We start from the raw sequence: 22910 nt of genomic DNA on the forward strand, positions 1-22910 counted from the left end.
CGGCCGGCACTCCTAGGGCATGAGAGGCCGTGGTGTCCATAGCCGACAACGGTATCCTCGCAAGGACTACTATTATTAAAGACTAACGGTATTTCATGTGTTGAGCATTCTGAGATAAAGCAGCTATACGACCCTAGCCACGTACACAATCAAACAGAGAGACAGATGTTGTCTCAAGGTTTCACTACAGTATAAATGAAGGGACTGGGTTTCATTATACTTATGTATATTTTATATTTTGAATTCAAGTTAAAATTACCGACAGAACAATATTTTTACTTATATTACTGCTACATAGAGTATATACGAGACGTGCTTATGCATATTATGACGCTTGCAACTTTTTGCATAGTAATATCTCAGAAACGGTAGCTTTATTGAAAAAAAATATTGATTCCTTTTTATAGATATCTTTATGATCTACAATCTATGTCTAAGGTAATTTTCCTATAAAACTTACCGTTTTGAAGAAAATCGTGAAAATCCCATTTTCTTACCTTTGACCTTGGGTAATTTTTTTCCTTAAACCGGAATCATGGGGAATTTTGAAATAATGCTTTTGATTGTGTTTTAAACAATTATACTCATTTTCAGCTTGATGGGAATTAATGTAGCTTCATTCCTATTTTTTGGTCTAAATTGACCGGACTGAAAATAAAATGGAGAAATAAACCATCTACGCGAAGACCGACATCCGCGCGGACGGAGTCGCGGGGGAAAGCTAGTTAGATATAAGTGATGCGACGTCAATGAGTGATACTTTGTATACAATTTCGAAATTAAATATAAAGAAAATTGCGGAAGACCTGTATGCGAGTAGGTGGCGTTGACTAGGCGCGGGCGACCTACAGGTAAAAGTTAATAGACTATTTAACTCTGAAAGTTAGTTTTTGAAAAGTACATTTAATGTCATACCAACCTGACTTTGTTAACGTTTTGGTTTGTAAGAACTGGCCCTGACTTTACAAGACAATATAACATATGCGTTCCTAGTTTTAAGAATCAGAAAAAGTATAGAGTATTCGATGTAGCACTTGATCGGTTCAAGCCAAGGAAGAGGAGGACGGAGGTCCGCGAGAGGGCGCGCCACGAGGGCGTTACTTAAATATTAAGTTGAAATTTAATTTTATTGAGAAGTTAAATAACATACAATAATGTCTGCAGAACATGTCACCGTTAGGAAACGAACTACCAATAATACTAATGTTCTAAATCAGTCACATGACAACGACTCATTTACTTCCACAATGTCAGACTTTAGGTCAACAACCCCTACTGAGTTAACTTCAAATCCTAATGAAATAGAAGAATTGAAGTATACAGTACAACAATTGCAAACTCAATTAAAGAACGCAGACAATGAAATATGCAGATTATCAAAAGAAAATAATAATTTATCAGTCATAGTAAAAACTCAAGAGGAAAAAATTAATGAGCTGACAAACAGCTTCGGATCTCATCAATATATACCAAAGACTCCAAATTCAAAGCGGAAAAGAAACAGAACCCGTTTGAACTTCACTAATACCGACTTGAAAAATGCGAAATTAGATATAAGAGACGAATATGAAATATTATCAGATCCACCGCGAGAAAAACCTACAAGAACACCATTGCACAAAACGAAATCAAATACAAAATTAAACAAAAATAAACTTTGTATTATAAGTAGCAAAAATAGCAATGATATAATTCAAATACTTGAGGAAACAGAGTTCAATAAAACTTTTTCATTTTGTCACTATATTAAGAATGGTGCTAGAATAAGTGATCTACTTTCAGGAATAAATAAGAAACTAGAAGGTTTCACTAACAAAGATTATTGCATTATTATGATAGGAGAAAATGATTTTAAGACATCTCAGCAATATGCAAATTTAGTATTTTACATAGGTGAAATCCTCAGAGACATTAAACATACAAATATAATTGTGACATTACCTACCTACATATGTGGGGCAATTATATATAATTGTAGAGTAGAGAACTTTAACTCACTTTTGACCCTAGATGCATATAGAAATAAATATGCATGGATATTTGACTCGAATGAAAACTTGACATTGGATATGTTCTCGACTTCTACAGGAAAAATAAAGAGAAATGGAATTGGAAATATTATGGAAAATCTAAAATTATTAATTCAACATATTGAAACAACAAACAAGTCCGGTTCGCCAGACATCACTTTGACATCTGTATCTACAAATGTTTCACAGTCGACACCGAACCAAAAAACCATGTCATATCAATCTCAGGATCTTTTTCGTGTATAATACAATAAATTTATTACATCAAAATATTGACGGATTAATAAGTAAATCAGATTTTATTGCTGAATGTTTGGACAATTTTCATAGCAATGGGAATCAAATAAATATTTTATGTTTTACAGAACACAACATGATGTCTTGTGATGTGGAGTTCCTTAATATACCCAATTTTAATCTAGGCTCATTTTATGCTAGAAATAATAGACATGGCGGGTCGTGTATATTGATTCATAACAACATAAATTACAAACAGCTAGATATAGTGAATAAATTCTGTGAACCCAATACTTTTGAATGTTGCGCGGTAGAGTTGATAGATCACAAAATTATTGTAATATGTTTGTACAGATCACCAATTCAAAGCAATGTTGGAGGGTTTTTTGAAAGACTTTACAAGTTACTGCAATTGTTTGGCTATAATAATAGCAAAAAAGTAATCATTTGCGGTGATTTCAATATAAATATTCTTCAAGATTCTCCTACTTCATTGAACTTTCAGCGTCTAAGCAACGAATTTAATCTTAAAATTGCAATAAAAAAACCCACCAGACCTAAAAGTGGGACATGTATCGACAATATTCTGTATAGCATACGTGGATGCAAATTTGAAATAATTGAGCTGGGTGTTTCAGATCACACAGCCCAATTAATGACTTGTCCAGTAAAAAAATCTTGTACTTTAAAATACTGGTATACATTTAAACGTGATTATAGTCAAGATAATATAAGTCTCTTCAAAAATTATTTAAAATCTTTAAGTTTTTCTGAATCGTTTAACTCAAATGATGCAAATGAGAGTTTTGACAGTTTTTATAATCTTTTTACACTTTTTTATAATTTATGTTTCCCAACAATTAGATGTAAAGTATCCACAGAAGTCAAACCGTGGTGGATTACACGAGGCATTAAGCTATGTAGTAAAAAGAGGCGTGAAATTCTTTGGAAATATAGATTAAACCAAATAAAACAACGAAGATTAAGTTTAAACAATACAACGAAAGATATAAACAAATTATTAAATTAACTCAAAAAGCCCAAAACAGTCATTATATAAATACAAATCGTAATAAGTCAAAGGCAACTTGGAAGGTTATTAATTCAATGAAAGCTAATATACCTAAAAACTATATAAAAGGAATACATATAAATAAGAAATACACAATTAATGCAAAATTAATAGCGGATCATTTTAATAATTACTATGCAACATTAGCCCAAGGAAATGTATCGAAATGGAAATGTAATAAATCAATCTACAACTCTAAATCCAGTAAATCTGTTTTCATGCAGCCTACTATACCAGATGACTTAGTCAAAGTTATAATGAATCTTAAAAATACGAATAGTACTGGATATGATGAGATTCAGACACGTATATTAAAAGAAATGGCACCTACCATAGCTCCCGTTTTAAGTGACATTATGAATAAATGCATTGTAAGTGGAATCTTTCCAGAAAAATTAAAGATATCTATCATTAAACCATTATTTAAAAAAGATGATAATACCAATGTAAGTAACTACAGACCGATAGCATTGTTATCTATTTTTTCTAAAATCTTCGAAAAGGTTATATATGACTGCCTATATGAATATTTTGAAAAGAATAACATCTTTTGTGAAGAGCAAATGGGATTTCGAAAATGCAAAAACATAAATATTGCAGTTTTCAATTTTCTCAATAAAATTTATCATAACTTGGACAATGGGAAACCAGCGGTATCAATGTTCATGGATATGACCAAAGCGTTCGATCATGTAGACCATGACGTGCTGCTTAAAAAACTTTTTGCTTATGGAGTTAGAGGAAATATATTAAATTTAATCAAATCTTATCTAAAGGACAGAAAACAATTGACTCAAATTTCAAGAATTGATATAAGATCAAAAACCGAAAAAACGTACTCCTCAGGCTATGTAACTGCACAATATGGCGTTCCACAGGGCGGAGTTCTTGCTCCTTTGCTTTTCCTAATTTATATTAATGACTTTCCTCAAGCCATTACTCATCAAATGTCTTTATTTGCAGACGATAGCACTGTAGTTTATAATAACGGTACAATAAATGACATTCGAAATGATATTAATGATAGTCTAATTTTAATAATTGATTGGTTAAATAGAAATAATCTAAAGATAAATTTAAATAAAACTACTATAATGAATTTTAAAATACGGCCAAAGAATACTATGACATTAAATATTAATTTTAATGGAAATATTTTACAAGAAACTAATGTAACTCGATTTTTAGGACTAATGATTGATGATAACTTGACATGGAAAACTCAAATTGAATTAATTACCAAAAAGCTGCATCAATTTTCATATGCTCTGTATATGTTGCACAAAGTTGCCAATAAAGCAGCTCTTCTGACAGCTTATAATGGTTATGTTGCTTCCACATTGCGATATGGAATCATATTTTGGGGTAATGCGACAAACTGGCCCGAAGCATTTGTAGCTCAAAAGAAATGCCTACGAGCCATATGCAAACTAAAACAGCGTGAAACTTGCAAACCACATTTCCAAGAATTAAAAATATTAACGCTACCGTCGCTGTATATTTATGAAGTTGTCATGTTTGTAAAACACAACATTCACTTGTTTGAACAAGTGAATAGTGGTCGCCGTCGTGGCAAACTTTACCTTAAGCAATGTAACACTGTTTTTTTTGAATAAAAGTGTATTTGCGATGGCGCCTAAATTGTACAACTCTCTGCCTAATGATATAAGAAATATTGAACATGTCAAAACATTTAAGGAAAAGTTACTTAATTTGCTAATAGAAAAAGCATACTACTCAGTAACTGAATTCCTTATATATTAAGTATATTATTGTAAATTAATTATTTATAACAAAGCACATTTCATTTAATTTAATTTAATATACATTTTGAATAATTTACTACCTATCTGACTAACAATGACGTAAAAAAAAAAAAAAAAGAAAATTAGAAATGCATGAACATTTTTTTGTTTTTGTTAATTGATATGAGGCAATGTAATTTTTATTATTTAATTTTAAATATTAATTTTGTATGCCCAATGGCGGGACATAGTGTACATTTTCACAATAAAATGTCAACCTGTGATAACCTATGTTCACAAAATAAACGATTTGATTTGATTGATTTGATTTGAAGCCATACATACATACATATGATCACATCATATTCCTTACGGGGTAGACAGAGCCAATAGTCTTAAAGAGACTGATAGACCACGTTCAGCTTTTTGGCTTACTGATAGATTTCAATGAACTTATTGTACTTTGGTGATTTATTTTCAAAAATACTAATCTGGAATATCTTTGAAAACCATTTTCTTTAAAAAATTTAATATCTTTGAAGACGCTAGTACTAGTAAATAAAAGATTTTCCAGACTGCAAAGGGTATGTAACTTGGAACAGGCAAGGAGTGCAGTGCGATGTCAGTATCAAATAAAAATATCAGAAATACTTGAAAGAGCAAAATTTTTATTTGAATTAACAATATAAAACATAATAACAGATTTATATAAGTTAACAACGGTATAGGCGGACATATCAAACTTCAAAAACAATAGATTAATATTTGAATAACAAATTAAACAGATTTTAACGAGCATACCTTTGTATTGTCGAAATTCTATTATATATCGAACAATCAATCGTCAGTAATAGAAAGGAACGTGTGCATTGAAACCTGAGTTAATAAATCTATAAATTATACTTCAATTAGAAGTTCAAAAGTAGATTTAAAAATTTAACAGAAATCACAATTTACAAATAATGCACCGAAAAAGTATGTGAAATCAACAAATCGGATATTTATAACAAAATCATAATGTAACAGGATAGATATAACCTCTTACAAGAGGATAACAATGACGTAGAAGAATGTCTCATTCATAAGACGACTCATCAACCACCAAGTCTTCTGTGAAGCCGCACTCTTCTCTCCAGGTGCCGATGTCTATGGCATTGACTTCTGTCAGCGCCACGAACTGATCATAATCGCAGAGGACATCGCAGCCTTCCACTTGAAGGTAGACCACGTCTTCTCCAGGTGACGGCAGATACACAGGCTGTAGAAAGAAGAAGAAGAATGAATATAATTAAATGTGATGTAAATAAAACTCTTACGTTACTGTATTACTAACGAACAACGCACGGCCCAAACCATACAGTATAGCAACTTGAAATTTGGCTTGTAGGATCCTAATGTAGTACAGGGGTTCACTTAGAGAGAATTTCTCAAAATTCTCACGGGAACGGGAATTAACGAGATATTTTGATAGACGCGCGGTACTGCGGACGTCCTTAAGTATAATATAAACAGTCAATGTTATAATTCGTAAGCGGATCAAACAGTAAAGGTGTGAAAAGCAATGCGCAAGAAGGCACAGATTCAAATCCATCAAGGCCGTTAAGCAATATCAATTTTCGGTCATAAATTTTTAATTTTAAGTGCTACTTTCTGATTTCAATATCATCGATATACGCCACATTATTTTTATATACAAAAGATTAAGAAATTTCTTACCAAAACAACGTATTTCCCAGTGGCAGTAACCCTTCTAAGTTCCAAAGAGTAGGCTGAAGCGTATCTTGGGGCTCCTTGCTTGTTCACCTTGGTGACCGCTTCGAAGGAGAAGACGTTGAAATCGTGAGCGGAGTAGATCCTGAGCCTTGGGGTGTTCACGCCAGAAATAGCCACGTTGGCGTAGGTGTAGAACTCGTCGAGAAGTACTCCTTTGAAATTGTAAATGTAATGATATTAGCAAATTGAATTGATGATGCGTTAAGAATTGGTGATGAATCAAAATAAAAAGAAATTGATATATTATTTGTTGCTTATACTTAGTGTCTGAATTATTAATAAAGTAACCACACCTGGTCATAAACATAAATGCAATAACGGCGTCAGTAAAAGAGCTCAAACTACATTAAAATTTAGTTATGTTCACTTAATTTCATCATTTCATACAAATTATTCCTTAACAACAAAATCAAGAAATTTTTTGTAAAGATATCTTATGATTTCTACGTTTAGAATGGAACACTTCATAACATTATGAATAAGTACCGGCTTGATAAGGTATGTAAGCTTCATTTCCGAAACTCAAATCCATGGAGTCACCAGCGGCTTCTTCTATGTCATCAAAAATAGCTTCAAGTTCTGGTGTCAATGGTAAACCAAGGCTTCGCTGCAAATGAAATTGGCATTAATTATTAATATACGCAAAAAATTTGCACCTTCGAATAGTTCAAGAAGTTTTTTTAGTTAGAAATTGCTCCAATGTTTGTTGCTTATACTTGGTGCTTATCTCTGTGCTGTTATCGCTATATCTGTAGTATAATGCAGAAAATTAAATTTATCTGCGGCTTCCGATTCAGCCATGGATGTCTTCATCATTAAGAGCTTAATATAGCTCACAATCATTGAAGATCTCTCACACGTTCATAAGAAAGAAGATGAACAGAAAATGACCAAACAATATACCAACCTGACTAACATAGACATCATATAAGATGTACACAAATGCTGGTAAATTTGAGATGTCGAAGCCCAACTGGTTGGACAACGCAGCCAAAATATCACTGTATTTGGCCGTGTATTCTGGATCAGGTATTAAGTACAACGAGGTGCTAGCTGTTGAATAAGTTGGGCAGTTGACGGTGGCGGTATTCTGGAAGAAAAATATAGCTTCAACAGCTTTTACATGCAGCTTCACCCGCGTAAATTTAACGATGTCTACAAAATGCGACGAATTTAGGGCCACATACATACATACATAAAATCACGCCTCTTTCCCGGAGGGGTAGGCAGAGACTACCTCTTTCCACTTGCCACGATCTCTGCATACTTCCTTCGCTTTATCCACATTCATAACTCTCTTCATGCAAGCCACCTACAAAAGAATACAGATTTTTCTCAAATAGTTTTAACCGGGATAAAAGGCACGCTATGTCCTTCTCCAGACTCTTAATTATAATGTTGATATCATAAACTGACGTTATGTAACAAACATGTACTTACAAAGTCATATTTCATAGGTACTGTAGTATAAGGAACTGGCTCCCAAGCAAGATCTGGATTCCAATTCTCACCAGTGGGAGGGTAGATAGCAGCCAAAGCTGAGAGGATGGTCATCTTAGCCCTGGTAACGTCGGTAGACCTAGAAATCAGTACTTAATTATAATATAAGTTGGTCATTATGTGCAGTTTTCGTTCCCGTGCGAATTTTCATGAGAAATAATATAATAATACATAGCTTGATATAGCAAGAGTATTTTCACAATCGAGTGCATTTAAAGATTTATATTGAATCTGAGAGCAATACCTCCAACCCTCTTGATATTTTAGCCCATAATAATTTAGCATTTAATTTCCTCCCGTCTAACCTGAGTGAACTTGATAACATGAACACCCAAATTAAAAACATGGTGATTTCCCTTGGAGATAGTTTTTATTTTGCTTAATCTAAAATGCTTTTGGAACCACATGGACCTATGGACACAGAGTATCTATATAAAGAAGACCAACCTGATGAAGACTTCTGATCGGTTGTAGTTATCAGACAAGAGCTCGTCGTAGCGACTCCGGATGAATTTACCAAGCTCGAAAGCCCTTTTCTTTCCGGCCTGAAAAATTTGGTGAATTAGTAATATTTATTTATTATAACATTGACAATTTCTACTTAACCCGATATTTGACCATTAGATTCACTATCTGCTTATCCTCATCATTTCACTTTGAGACAATTTTTTCATGCATTAAGTCAATACTATGTTCTTTTTTGGATGACATTTTGATTACAACAAAATTATGTGAAACGAAAATTGCATTTTAAGTATAGAGCTTCCAAAACATCATTACCTCGGGGTTGTGTCCAAAAACCTGTGACAATATTTAATGCACCACACGAAATTATAGTTACACATTCAGATTGACTGAATGCACAAGTTTTCCCTCCTAGAGTTCAATTTCTAAAGAAACTATAATACATAAATTTCATTTGTATCTTACCAACGTGAGTTGACCATATCCGTATGGCGCTGAAAGCTGCTCTAAAGCCACAGGATCAGTTGAGAACGCGAGTGTGGATCCGACCGGAGTCCGGTCGCCATGTCTGTGGACCTGATGAGGAATATTTGTCACCATCATCATCATGATAAACATCCAATTAATGAATTCGATAGTCTCTCACTCAATAGATTTATAGTAAATATGAGAGCGCGGCCCCGCAATTCGAGCAAAAAAAAGCGGCACGGCCGTACTATTCTTTTCTCGAAGCAATTCAGGCTATTTTCTAACCCCTTTAATTTCGATGTGGATAAAACAAGAAGCCTGAAGTTCAGTATCTAATCAGGCATTATATAAACACGGTATATTAAAAAATCGTAGTATTTATAGTGCCGTGTGGTTCCCGGCACCAGTACAAAAAAGAATAGGACCACTCCATCTCTTTCCCATGGATGTCGTAAAAGGCGACTAAGGGATAGGCTAGGCAAACTTGGGATTCTTTTTTAGGCGATGGGCTAGCAACCTGTCACTATTTGAATCTCAATTCTATCATTAAGCCAAATAGCTGAGCGTGGCCTTTCAGTCTTTTCAAGACTGTTGGCTCTGTCTAACCCACAAGGGATATAGACGTGACCATATGTATATATATTTAAAATTTCAGTCAATTTGGACCTGTAGTTTTAGAATGACAACTTGTTTAAGTTTCTGAATTTTGTCACTCACTGACTCACCCATCATAAAAAGTCTATGGCACTTCTAGCCGACGTATGAAGCTTCAAATTTAGAATACAAATAGAGTTAAGTTGATTTTTTTGTTAAAACGTAAAATATTTTTAATATTGGCATGATTATAACTGATGTCGTAACTTAAGACAGAAGGTTCTTTAAGAAGAGACTAAATAGATTAACCGACTTGGTATTACATGGATCTCACAACTTTTTACGGTAGAAAGACTGAGCTGCGAGACTTGTTTTTTTTTTACAAAATATTTTTGATGGCACTAACTTTTAAGAACTTCTTTCCCAGCACCTACATAAGAATACAGGTTTTTCGCATATCCCACGGAAACTTAAGTTTTTACCGGGATGAATGGCACCCTTTGTCCTTCTGACTCCAGACTGTTAATTATTTAAACGTGATATTTCAGGAAATTTCATGAGAATCGGTCAAGCTTTTGCGGAGGAGTACGGGAACGAACGTAGCCTTATAGTCATTTCGAGACTGCCCAGTCTCTGTCTACCCCGTGAAGGATAAAGACGTGATATAGTATACTCATGTAAATGTATAGTTTATGACTGATATAATGAAGAATACTCACCAGAAAGCTCAACACCAGTTCAGTTCCGTCCGTGACGTCATCACCACAGACGGCCTGACTCCAGATCATCAGCAGCAGAAAACCCACGAACTTGAACATTTTTTTGGTCAATTTCCACTGCCAATGATGAAGCAAAAATATTTCGCAAATACTTTTATAATAACCGTTATCGACGATTGGAGATAATCGGTTGTAATACGAGAGATTACTAATTTATTACATGTCAACATACACATATAATCGCGTCTTATCCCTTGCGGGGTAGACACCGCTAAACAGCTTCAAAAGACTGAAAGGTCACGTTCTGCTGTATGGCTTAGTGATTAAATTGAGATGAGACAAGTTGCTAGCTAATCGCCTACGAGAAGAATCGAATGTTGAGTAGCCGATCCCTCAGTCGCCTTTTACGACATCCATGGAAAAGAGTTGGAAAGGTGGAAACCATAGAGCAAGACAAATTTATTCTATTTTAATGTCTAGCACACATAATGGGAGTTTGTATTTAAAAAAATGTTAATAGCGCGATTTAGAATTGCCGCTAGAGATGTGAGCACATGAATTTTACACGCCTCCGTTGACTCACGCCCATGTCTTATCAATATTAAAACACACCTATTCGAATGATTTATAAGTTTTATCATTTTTTGCGAAGTCATTCACACAATCACGCGGTTAACGTATGAGCGGAGAGTGGATTATAAGGTATTAAGGATTACATTTATTTCCCACACGCTCCATTCATACATTGATCATTCGGTTGTAAAAAAGTTAGTCTTTATATGGGAATACTAGCTAAGTCATGATACTTTATTTGATTGTAAATGAATGGTAACAAATAAAACCAATATTTTGTTAAAAAATAAACTTTATTGTAATTTTTAAACAGTCTTAAGTTTTATAATTTATCTGTATAATTTTGTATACAATTATTTATACTTATATATTAACCTAAATGTAAATTATTTTTTCTGTGGATGCTGTGTGGTTCCCGGCACCAATAGAAAAAAGAGTAGGATCACTTCACTTTCCCATAGATGTCGTAAAGGGCGACTATAGGATGGGCTTATAAATGGGCTAGCAACCTGTCACTATTTGAATATCAATTCTGTCACTAAACCAAACAGCTGAACGTGGCCTGTCAGTCTTGCCAGACTGCTGGCTCTGTCTACCCCGCAATTGATATAGACCTGATTGTAAGTATGTATCTTCCTAATTCCACCCCAAATCCTGTCCCTAGTTTCATAATTATATTATTCAGACGTATCCACATGGAAATCTTCATGGAAACCGCACTTCTCATGCCAAATGTCGTAATCCAAAGCATCACCCTTAGTTAATGATACAAACATGTTATAATCACATAGTTTTCCGCAATCCTTCACTTCCAAATAGACCAATTCTTCGTCGGGCTGTGGTAAATACACGGGCTGTAAGAAAATGTATATATATATCTAATTAAAAATCTATTCTTCATACATATAATCACGTCTATATCCCTTGCGGAGTAGACAAAACCATCAGTTTTGAAAATACTGAAATTCCACGTTCAACTGTATGGCTTTAAGATGGTATCGAGATTCAAAAAGTGAATGGTTGCTAGCCTTTTCGCCTACAAGAAGAAACCCAAGTTTATAATTGTGACATACATATATATATATGGTCACGTCTATATCCCCTGCGGTGTAGACAGAGCAAACAGTGTTGAAAAGACTGAATGGCCACGTTTAGCTATTTGGCTTAATGATAGAATTGAGATTCAAATAGTGACAGGTTGCTAGCCCGTCGCCTAAAAGAAGAATCCCAAGTTCGTAAGCCTATCCCTTATTCGCCTTTTACGACATCCATGGGAACGAGATGGAGTGGTCCTATTCTTTTTTTTATTGGATATTAAATCATTTCATGTCAGTGGTCCTATTCTGAACAGAATTGGTACTTACTAACACTAAAAATTGTCCAGTACTCTTCACTCTCCTAAGTTCTAAGGCATAAGCTGAAGCGAATTTCGGAACTCCCTGCCTCGGTGACGCTCGTGTGACGATTTGGAAAGCGTATACGTTGTAGTCGTGGGCTGAGTATATTCTCACTTTTTCTGTGTCAATTCCAGATATGATAAGACTGGAGTAATGCAAGAATTCTTCTAAGAGGACGCCTGTTACAGATAAACAGATTATTAAACACGTATTTAAACAATGATATAAAACAATTTACAGGTTACCTAGATTAGGTTAAGTTAGATAGCTTTTAGTGATAAGGCCGCCTTTTGCTGCTATGTATTTAATACATGATTGTGAATTTGCTGTAATTAATTGTGGTTCAATAAAGAGTTATTGCATTAAACATTCTCTCTCATTTTCTTTAAAAGCTTCGTAATTTTTTTTAACTCTTACATATATACATATAATCACGTCTTTATTCCTCACGGGGTAGACAGAGCTAACAGTCTCTAAAGACTGAAAGTCCACGTTCAACTATCAGGCTTAATGATAGAATTGAGATTCAAATAGTGAAAGGTTGCTAGCCCATCGCCTAAAAGAAGAATCCCAAATTTATAAGCCTAGCCCTTAGTCGCCTTTAAAGACATCCTTGGGAAAGAGTAGTCCTATTCTTCTTCTATTGGTGCCGGGAACCACACGGCACAGGGATCGTGGAAAAAAATATCTAAGTTACCTGCTTCCAAAGATGCATTTACACCTTCAAACATAACATCAAGAGCCTTAGTAGCAGCTTTATGCATTTGAGGCATCAATTTCGCTATATATTTTGGGAGAGACGAATTTATACTTATCTAAAAAAAAATAAACATACATACATACATATGGTCACGTCTATATCCTTTGCGGGGTAGACAGAGCCAACAGCCTTGAAAACACGGAATGGCCGCGTTCAGCTTTTGACTAAATGATACAATTGAGATTCAAATAGTGACAGGTTGCTAACCTTATACCCGCCCTACCCTTGTAAGCCTATCCCTTAGCCGCCTTTTACGACATCCATGGGAAAGAGATGGAGTGGTCCTATTTTTTTTTTATATCGGTGCAAAAAAAAATAACTATTCTAATTAATCTGTAAGGAATAGATTATTCAGAAAGCACGTTTACCGTAGAGTTATGAATGTGGATGAAGCGAAGGAAGTATGCAGAGATCGTGGCAAGTGGAAAGAGGTAAGTAGTCTCTGCCTACCCCTCCGGGAAAGAGGCGTGATTTTATGTATGTATGTATGTACATACGTTTACCGTAAAACTACAAACGTGTATACTAACTACTAGTATCATCTTAGTAACTACTAGTACCTCCTGGCTTTAGACCCGGTTGCATCCTCACCACTCTGGAGAGGAGCCCGGGGTATGCCTTTGACCATGGACCCTGGATTGGGTGAGTCAGGTTTTATAAGTATATTTATGGCAAATTTCAGTCACCTCTGTCTTTTTATAATATGTCGATAAATTTTGTGGTACTCTTTCTATTAGCATAAAATTTTGTGTCATAATTTTACTTGGCATACGTTTGTTTAGCCTAATAATTGTTACGCATGATATTTTTTGGCATAACTTTTTAGGCATATTTCTTTAAACATACCTACTATAAGCATAACCTAACCTAACCTAACCACTCGTCTTATAGCGCATTACACTACATCAGCTCCGCGCAAAAAATAAATGAGTCTAAACTATATTTATGCCTATTGAAATAGTATGCCAAAACCAATTATGCCAAAAAATAAACAATTATGACAAAAAAAAATGCGTAACTCGTTAAAATAGGCCAAAAAAAATTTGTCGAATGAAAGGGATCCCAAATTTTGTACCTGTACCCGCAGAACATCATGGAAAGCATAATTCTTTAATGGATTCCTAACAATATCCTGCCCAGATAAAGCTGTTTCTGCCTGCAAAATCTTCTTGTATTCGGCAAATTTTGCATTATAAGTATTGAAAGCGGTATTTGAGGAGTTAATTAATGTAGGGCAGTTCAGATAGGCTGTATTCTGGAATAATGAAAATAAAATGGTGATAAATCAAGATTATTTACCAATAAAATAAAACTTTAGATCGAACTGAAACATACCTTAAGTATAATTATAATAAATAACTTTAAATATTCCTACTAATATTATAAATACGAAAGTTTGTATGTCAGTATGGATGTTAATTACTCTTTCACGCAAAATTACTGAACCAATTACGATGAAATTTGGTATTTAGGTAGCTGAAGACCCAGAATAACATATGAGCTACTTTTTATCCCGGAATTCCCGCGGGATTGAAAGGTTTTCCATGCGGACGAAGTGGCGGGCGGCCTCTAGTATGTTATATTATTTAATAATTAATTTAAATACTTAATTAAAGACTAAAATAACACATACATACATATGGTCACGTCTATATCTACCCTAAGAGCAGAAAGGTGAAAATAAGATAATTTTCATATCAATTTACTTCAAGAAATTTAAGATATCTTACAGTAAATTAGGTACAAGTACATACATACATATAATCACGTCTGTATCCCTTGCGGGGTAGACAGAGCCGAAAGTCTTGATAAGACTGATAGGCCACGTTCAGCTGTTTGGCTCAATGATAGAATTGAGTTTCAAATAGTGACAGGTTGCTAGCCCATCGCCTAAAAGAAGAAGTACCTAGATTCTCATAATATCTTATCATTAAATCATTATCAAAATAGAATATTATCAATATGGCCACAAAAAAGTACAATCAATATGGCACCAGTTATTCGGTCGCTAAGCTTTGTAACTATCGCTTTTTCGCTTTAATTTATGACGTGGAACGGGACTGCGATAGCTTCTCGCGCGATAAAAACAGCATCGCGCTACTGAAGCCGAAGTTTTCTTCCTGAGATTCATCAATTTCTTACTCACGAAATCATATTTAACAGGCACTGTGGTATAAGGCACAGGAGTCCAATGTATTGTGTCGCTCCATTTCTTGCGCCCCGGGGGATAGACAGCAGCCAGCGCCGTCAGTATAGTCATCTTAGTCCTGGTGAAGTCGGTTGATCGAATGTAGACGTTCGACGAGTTATATTGATCGCCCAATAGATTATCGTATCTTTTTCGAATGAATTCACCCAATTTGTAGGAGCGACGTTTACCTTTCTATAATAAATATGTAAATTTAAAATAACAAAGTAACTATTTCTTCTTTTGGGCGATGGGCTAGCAACCTATCACTATTTGAATCTCAATTGTATCTTAAAGCCAAACAGCTGAACGTGGTCTTACAGTCTTTTCAAGACTGTCGGCTCTGTCTACCCCGCAAGGAAGATAGACGTGATGATATGTATGTATGTATGCAAAGTATTTGTTCTGTAAGATAAACGGCGAGTCAATGGTAAACGATGAACTGACAAGAAAAGACTATGCAAAACACCTTAGAAACATACACACAATCCCGTCATTATCCCTTACGCGGTAGACAGAGTCAACAGTCTTGAAAAGACTGAAAAGCCAAGTTCAGCTGTATGGCTTAACGATAGAATTGAGATACAAATAGTGACAGGTTGCTAGCACATCGTCTAAAAGAAGAATCTTACATGTGAAAATAAATTTATTAGAACTAACATATACGCACGGTGTCGTGTGGTTCCCGGCACCAATACAAAATAGAATGGGACCACTCCATCTCCTTCCCATGGATGTCGTAAAAGGCGACTAAGGGATAGGCTTACATACTTGGGATTCTTTTTGTCACTATTTGAATCTCAATTCTATCTTAAAGACAAATAGCTGAATGTGGCCTATCAGTCTTTACAAGACTGTTGGCTCTGTCTACCCCGCAAGGGATATAGACGTGACTATATGTATGTATGTATGTAAATTTAGTAGAACTTAACATATACGCACTTCTGTTAGTTGACCATATCCATACGGTTTGGTCAAGTTGACCAGGGTCACAGGGTCAGGGCTGTACTTTATTGTGGACAATGTCGGGGTCCTGTCTCCATGTCTGTGTACCTGGCACAAATAAAATAAAATTCTGGATAACTTTAATTCAATTTGTAAAAAAATAAAACAATATTGGGTTAAACAAAAAACCGTGTTCCACACATGACGCAGAAAATGATTTATTAAAACAACTTTAATTTGACTTAAAATATATTTGCACACATTATAAACATACAAACAAAAAAGAATAGGACCACTCCATCTCTTTCCCATGGATGTCGTAAAAGGCGACTAAGGGATAGGTTTATAATCTTGGGATTCTTCTTTTAGGCGATGCGCTAGCAACCTGTCACTATTTGAATCTCAATTCTATCGTTAAGCATAACAGCTGAACGTGGCCTGTCAGTCTTGCAAGACTGCTGGCTCTGTCTATCCCACAAGGGATATAGACGTGATATGAATGAATGAACTTACCAAAAATACCATCATCAAATCAGATTCATCATCGATTGTGGCATAAACGGTCAACAGGAAGCAAAATACTACGATATTTAACATATTCCTGAAAATAAAACGTAAGAGCTGAGTAAGTATATTTAGTATTCCTTAACCCAAATCTCATTCTTACATAGGAGTTACACCAAAGCTGACACAAGATGTGATTATATGTGTGGCCTCTGTGGCGCAGCGGTAGTACGCTTGCTGCGACACCGGAGGTCCCGGGTTCGAATCCCGGCCAGGGCATGATGAGAAACGAACTTTTTCTGATTGGCCTGGGTCTTGGATGTTTTTCTATATAAGTATTTATTATAAAATATAGTATCGTTGAGTTAGTATCTCGTAACACAAGTCTCGAACTTACTTTGAGGCTAACTCAATCTGTGTAATTTGTCCCGTATATATTTATTTATTTATGTATGTAATTTTAGGAGATGTATCCGCATTTGACTCTGTCTAATCAGTAAAAGGCAAAGACGTTGTAATATAATATGTTGAAGGGAATAAAGGAATAGATGAACAGACGACCTACTGAGCGCAAATCTCGGATAACGCAGATATTATGAGCCTGCCATAAAACTGATACAAGAAGGAGCCAAGATAAATAAATTGTTTTAAAAGTAATGTTAAATGCTTGAGTGGTCTGTATGTAGGTCTGGTTGTATATATCTCCAAATAAAAAGGCTTTTGAGAAATTATGTAATTATTTCACGATACAAAGGTAAACATACCTATATAACCACGGCTAGATGCATTGCGGTGTAGACAGAGCCAACAGTCTTAAAAAGACTAATGGCCACGTTAAGCTGTTTAACTTAATAATGGAACAGGTTAGTGACAGGTTACCAGCTCATCGCCTTTAAGAACAATCCCAAGTTTTTAAGCCTATCCCTTAGTCGCCTTTTACAACAACCATGGGAAAGAAATTGATTGGCCCTATTCTTTTTTCTATTGGTGCTGGGAACCACACAGCACATTCAGATCACAGATAATATAAACCGCTTTCATAAGAGATGGATTTGGAGAATAAAGGGAAAAGGGGATCACAGAGTGGAGATCAGACAGGAGTCGCTTCGTGTAAAAACCAGATTTACCCAACCCAGGATCATAGAATAAGGTGTACTACGGACTCCTCTCTGGAAAAGCTTAATCGAAATTAACGCCAGGAAGAATAAGAAGAACTTAAGTACGAAAATAATTAGGCTTCGCACGAGCAGCATTTATACAATTTCTCTTGCATCAGTCAATCTATTAAAGTAGGTTTAAAGGTCTAAGCATACATACATACAGACATATTGAGAGACGCGGGAAGCGACTTTGCTTTGTACTATGTAGTGATATTCCAAAATTGTCCTAGTCTTTAGATAACACTTCTTCCTCCTGGCTTTAGTCCCGGTTGCATCATCACCAGTCTGGAGAGAAGCCCAGGGTATACCTTTGACCATGGATCCTGGATTGGGTGAGTCAGTTTTTAACACAAAGCATTTGAAGACTCCCATTTGACCTTCGCAAGTTTTGCAGGGGAAACTTTATTCGTATTGGATCCTGGTTATATGTCCAGTTGCTTGAATGTGCAGGTTTTTCTCACGATGTTCCTCCTGACTCCCGTCTGACCTGCACAACCTTTGCAGGTAAACCTATTGGATCGATCATGGTTACACGTCCAGTTTGTTTGAATTTGTAGGTTTTCTCACTTTTTTTTTGTTTTTGTAACAGATTTTGCATAACACCGTCCCATAAAATGTTATCTAGTTTATCGACGCGTCTTGTTACAAGATGTTTCTACAGACTCCTATAATCCAACACCTCTGTTCGTTATACTTTGTTTAAAGTTGAAACTGTTAGGATGACACCGGTTTTCAGTACTTTCTATGCAGAAAATAAAAATTAACGAAAACACGTAAAAGAAAATATAACGACAAAGAAGTGTTGTCTGAACCTCAACCGTTGATCAAACCTGTCATCCCAGTTATTATTCCGCCACCTTAACCGCTTGTCCACTGACGTTTTTTATTATTCAGAATTAATAACGTATTCGGCTAATAACATGTCATAAAGTGAAATAAAACGTAATCCCCACTTCAATGATATTGAATGATATCAATAACAGTAAATTTCAGAGATAAGTGAATCCTGAATACTTATTTGTATATCTTTATTAAATACTAGAGGCCGCCCACGACTTTGACCGCGTGGAAATCAATTAGGAATCATTCCCGCGGGAACTTCGATATAAAAAGTATCCTCTGGATCTTCAGCTACCTATGTACCAAATTTCATCGTAATCGGTTCAGTAGTTTTTGCGTGAAAGAGTTACAAACATCCATACTGACATCCTGACATACAAACTATTGCATTTATAATATTAGTAGGATGTGGATATCCTACACATAATATGCATAAATGTGCCGTGTGGTTACCGGCACCGATATAAAAATGGGACCACTCCATCTCTTTCCCACGGATTCTTCTCAAGTTTATAAGCCTTTGCCTTAATCGTCTTTAACGACAAAAGACTTTTCTATGGGAACCACACGGAAAAATTGTTTTGACTCTCAAAATAATTTTCAATAAAAAAGAAAATACAGTTTTATTGGCAAATACGTTTCAATTCACTTCAGTTAATTTTAGCACCGTAGTTCATCGAAACGAGGTTTATAATATCAATTACATTTTTTGTCGAGCTTTTAATAAACATTTAGGTTTGTGAGATACAGTTTTTGCAGGACACGTATATGTTTTATTTCTATGAGAGTAGGATAGAATGGAATGGTCGAAAGTTAACCGCGGTCACTAACTCAAATTCAAATTCAAATTCAAATTCAAATTCAAATTCAAATTCAAATTCAAATTCAAATTCAAATTCAAATTCAAATTCAAATTCAAATTCAAATTCAAATTCAAATTCAAATTCAAATTCAAATTCAAATTCAAATTCAAATTCAAATTCAAATTCAAATTCAAATTCAAATTCAAATTCAAATTCAAATTCAAATTCAAATTCAAATTCAAATTCAAATTCAAATTCAAATTCAAATTCAAATTCAAATTCAAATTCAAATTCAAATTCAAATTCAAATTCAAATTCAAATTCAAATTCAAATTCAAATTCAAATTCAAATTCAAATTCAAATTCAAATTCAAATTCAAATTCAAATTCAAATTCAAATTCAAATTCAAATTCAAATTCAAATTCAAATTCAAATTCAAATTCAAATTCAAATTCAAATTCAAATTCAAATTCAAATTCAAATTCAAATTCAAATTCAAATTCAAATTCAAATTCAAATTCAAATTCAAATTCAAATTCAAATTCAAATTCAAATTCAAATTCAAATTCAAATTCAAATTCAAATTCAAATTCAAATTCAAATTCAAATTCAAATTCAAATTCAAATTCAAATTCAAATTCAAATTCAAATTCAAATTCAAATTCAAATTCAAATTCAAATTCAAATTCAAATTCAAATTCAAATTCAAATTCAAATTCAAATTCAAATTCAAATTCAAATTCAAATTCAAATTCAAATTCAAATTCAAATTCAAATTCAAATTCAAATTCAAATTCAAATTCAAATTCAAATTCAAATTCAAATTCAAATTCAAATTCAAATTCAAATTCAAATTCAAATTCAAATTCAAATTCAAATTCAAATTCAAATTCAAATTCAAATTCAAATTCAAATTCAAATTCAAATTCAAATTCAAATTCAAATTCAAATTCAAATTCAAATTCAAATTCAAATTCAAATTCAAATTCAAATTCAAATTCAAATTCAAATTCAAATTCAAATTCAAATTCAAATTCAAATTCAAATTCAAATTCAAATTCAAATTCAAATTCAAATTCAAATTCAAATTCAAATTCAAATTCAAATTCAAATTCAAATTCAAATTCAAATTCAAATTCAAATTCAAATTCAAATTCAAATTCAAATTCAAATTCAAATTCAAATTCAAATTCAAATTCAAATTCAAATTCAAATTCAAATTCAAATTCAAATTCAAATTCAAATTCAAATTCAAATTCAAATTCAAATTCAAATTCAAATTCAAATTCAAATTCAAATTCAAATTCAAATTCAAATTCAAATTCAAATTCAAATTCAAATTCAAATTCAAATTCAAATTCAAATTCAAATTCAAATTCAAATTCAAATTCAAATTCAAATTCAAATTCAAATTCAAATTCAAATTCAAATTCAAATTCAAATTCAAATTCAAATTCAAATTCAAATTCAAATTCAAATTCAAATTCAAATTCAAATTCAAATTCAAATTCAAATTCAAATTCAAATTCAAATTCAAATTCAAATTCAAATTCAAATTCAAATTCAAATTCAAATTCAAATTCAAATTCAAATTCAAATTCAAATTCAAATTCAAATTCAAATTCAAATTCAAATTCAAATTCAAATTCAAATTCAAATTCAAATTCAAATTCAAATTCAAATTCAAATTCAAATTCAAATTCAAATTCAAATTCAAATTCAAATTCAAATTCAAATTCAAATTCAAATTCAAATTCAAATTCAAATTCAAATTCAAATTCAAATTCAAATTCAAATTCAAATTCAAATTCAAATTCAAATTCAAATTCAAATTCAAATTCAAATTCAAATTCAAATTCAAATTCAAATTCAAATTCAAATTCAAATTCAAATTCAAATTCAAATTCAAATTCAAATTCAAATTCAAATTCAAATTCAAATTCAAATTCAAATTCAAATTCAAATCGGGTACTCTTGACCTGACCTGACTGATAAATTTTATCAGTCAGGTCAGGTGAAGAGTACCCGAAACTGACGAGAATGATTGAAATGAAAAGGATTAATGCGGATAAAGTGTGCAAAGATTGTGGCAAGTGGAAATATGTAGACTCTGCCTACCCCTCTGGGAAAAAGGCGTGATTTTATGTACGTAGCTAGCAATTCAACTCAATTTTATTGTTGGGTTTAAGCGCTGATTCTGAATCATTAACTTATTACGATTTCTATAAGATAAAATTAAAATGATTTACCAGTTATTCATATTAGTATCCAAGCTCATTCTTGTCCACAAACACTTATTGATAAATTATTTTATTTTAGTAAATTTCACACATAAAAAAACATTTGTCAAAAACTATCACAAAAGAAATAACAAAATTCTAATTCCCGCCAAAACGTCCGCTTAACTTATACATTTTTTTTTTATTTTTCCACAGCTATTGGCAATATTCAAAATTTACAATCTATTTTCAAAACTTCTTCAGAATATTTGAACACAGAACATGCACATGCGTATCTCAATGTAACAATTGCGTAACGCGTTAGAGGGACTTATCGATTTTTTTTAAATCGCATTCAGCGTTTCTGAAACAAATTGTATATCAATAAAAAATTAGGTATGCATGAGATGCTCATGTATATACATACATACTTACATATGGTGACGTCTATATCCCTTGCGGGGAAGACAGAGCTAACAGTCTTGAAAAAACATGGCCACGTTCAGCTATTTGGCTTAATTATAGAATTGAGATTCTATAAGCTTAATGAGAGATATGAAATAAAGTAATATATTATGAGCATCGACGGTCGAGTGGTTATTTATATTTTTTAAACTTTTATGGACAAAAGCAGCTAGCTAGCTGACTAAACAGTTCATTCGTCTTTTTCCTAGTTTTCCGAATTCTTTTCTATTAATCTAAACGTGGACAAGGTACATTTCGCGAGGCCATCAAATGGCAAAGAAAGAAAGGAAATGAAATGAATAACAAAGCACTAGAATTGGAATTAAAACAAATGAAATGATTAACATACATACATTATAGTCACGTCTATATTCCATGCAGGGTAGACAGAGCCAATAGTCTCTAAATTACTGAAATGTCAAGTTAAGCTGTATGGCTTCATGATGGAATTG

The 22910-nt window shown here is 33.5% G+C and overlaps 2 protein-coding genes across 2 annotated transcripts; both read right to left on the reverse strand.

The window, feature by feature from the left end:
* Window positions 1-5732: 5732 nt before the first annotated feature.
* On the reverse strand, window positions 5733-10736 carry LOC106142175 (prostatic acid phosphatase). The gene is made up of 8 exons (XM_013343852.2): window positions 10604-10736; window positions 9288-9398; window positions 8805-8902; window positions 8298-8436; window positions 7765-7947; window positions 7344-7464; window positions 6801-7009; window positions 5733-6342 (listed from the first exon to the last, which is right to left on the reverse strand). The coding sequence occupies exons 1-8, from the start codon at window positions 10700-10702 to the stop codon at window positions 6160-6162; spliced, it is 1143 nt and encodes a 380-aa protein (XP_013199306.1). The 5' UTR covers window positions 10703-10736; the 3' UTR covers window positions 5733-6159.
* A 1117-nt stretch (window positions 10737-11853) lies between these two features.
* On the reverse strand, window positions 11854-17063 carry LOC106142173 (prostatic acid phosphatase). Its single transcript, XM_060950473.1, has 6 exons — window positions 16980-17063; window positions 16464-16574; window positions 15480-15716; window positions 13271-13388; window positions 12541-12752; window positions 11854-12030 (listed from the first exon to the last, which is right to left on the reverse strand). The coding sequence occupies exons 1-6, from the start codon at window positions 17061-17063 to the stop codon at window positions 11854-11856; spliced, it is 939 nt and encodes a 312-aa protein (XP_060806456.1).
* Between the last annotated feature and the right edge of the window lie 5847 nt (window positions 17064-22910).

This window comes from Amyelois transitella, chromosome 21 (assembly GCF_032362555.1).
Source record: "Amyelois transitella isolate CPQ chromosome 21, ilAmyTran1.1, whole genome shotgun sequence".
In the NCBI taxonomy this organism is placed as follows: domain Eukaryota; kingdom Metazoa; phylum Arthropoda; class Insecta; order Lepidoptera; family Pyralidae; genus Amyelois; species Amyelois transitella.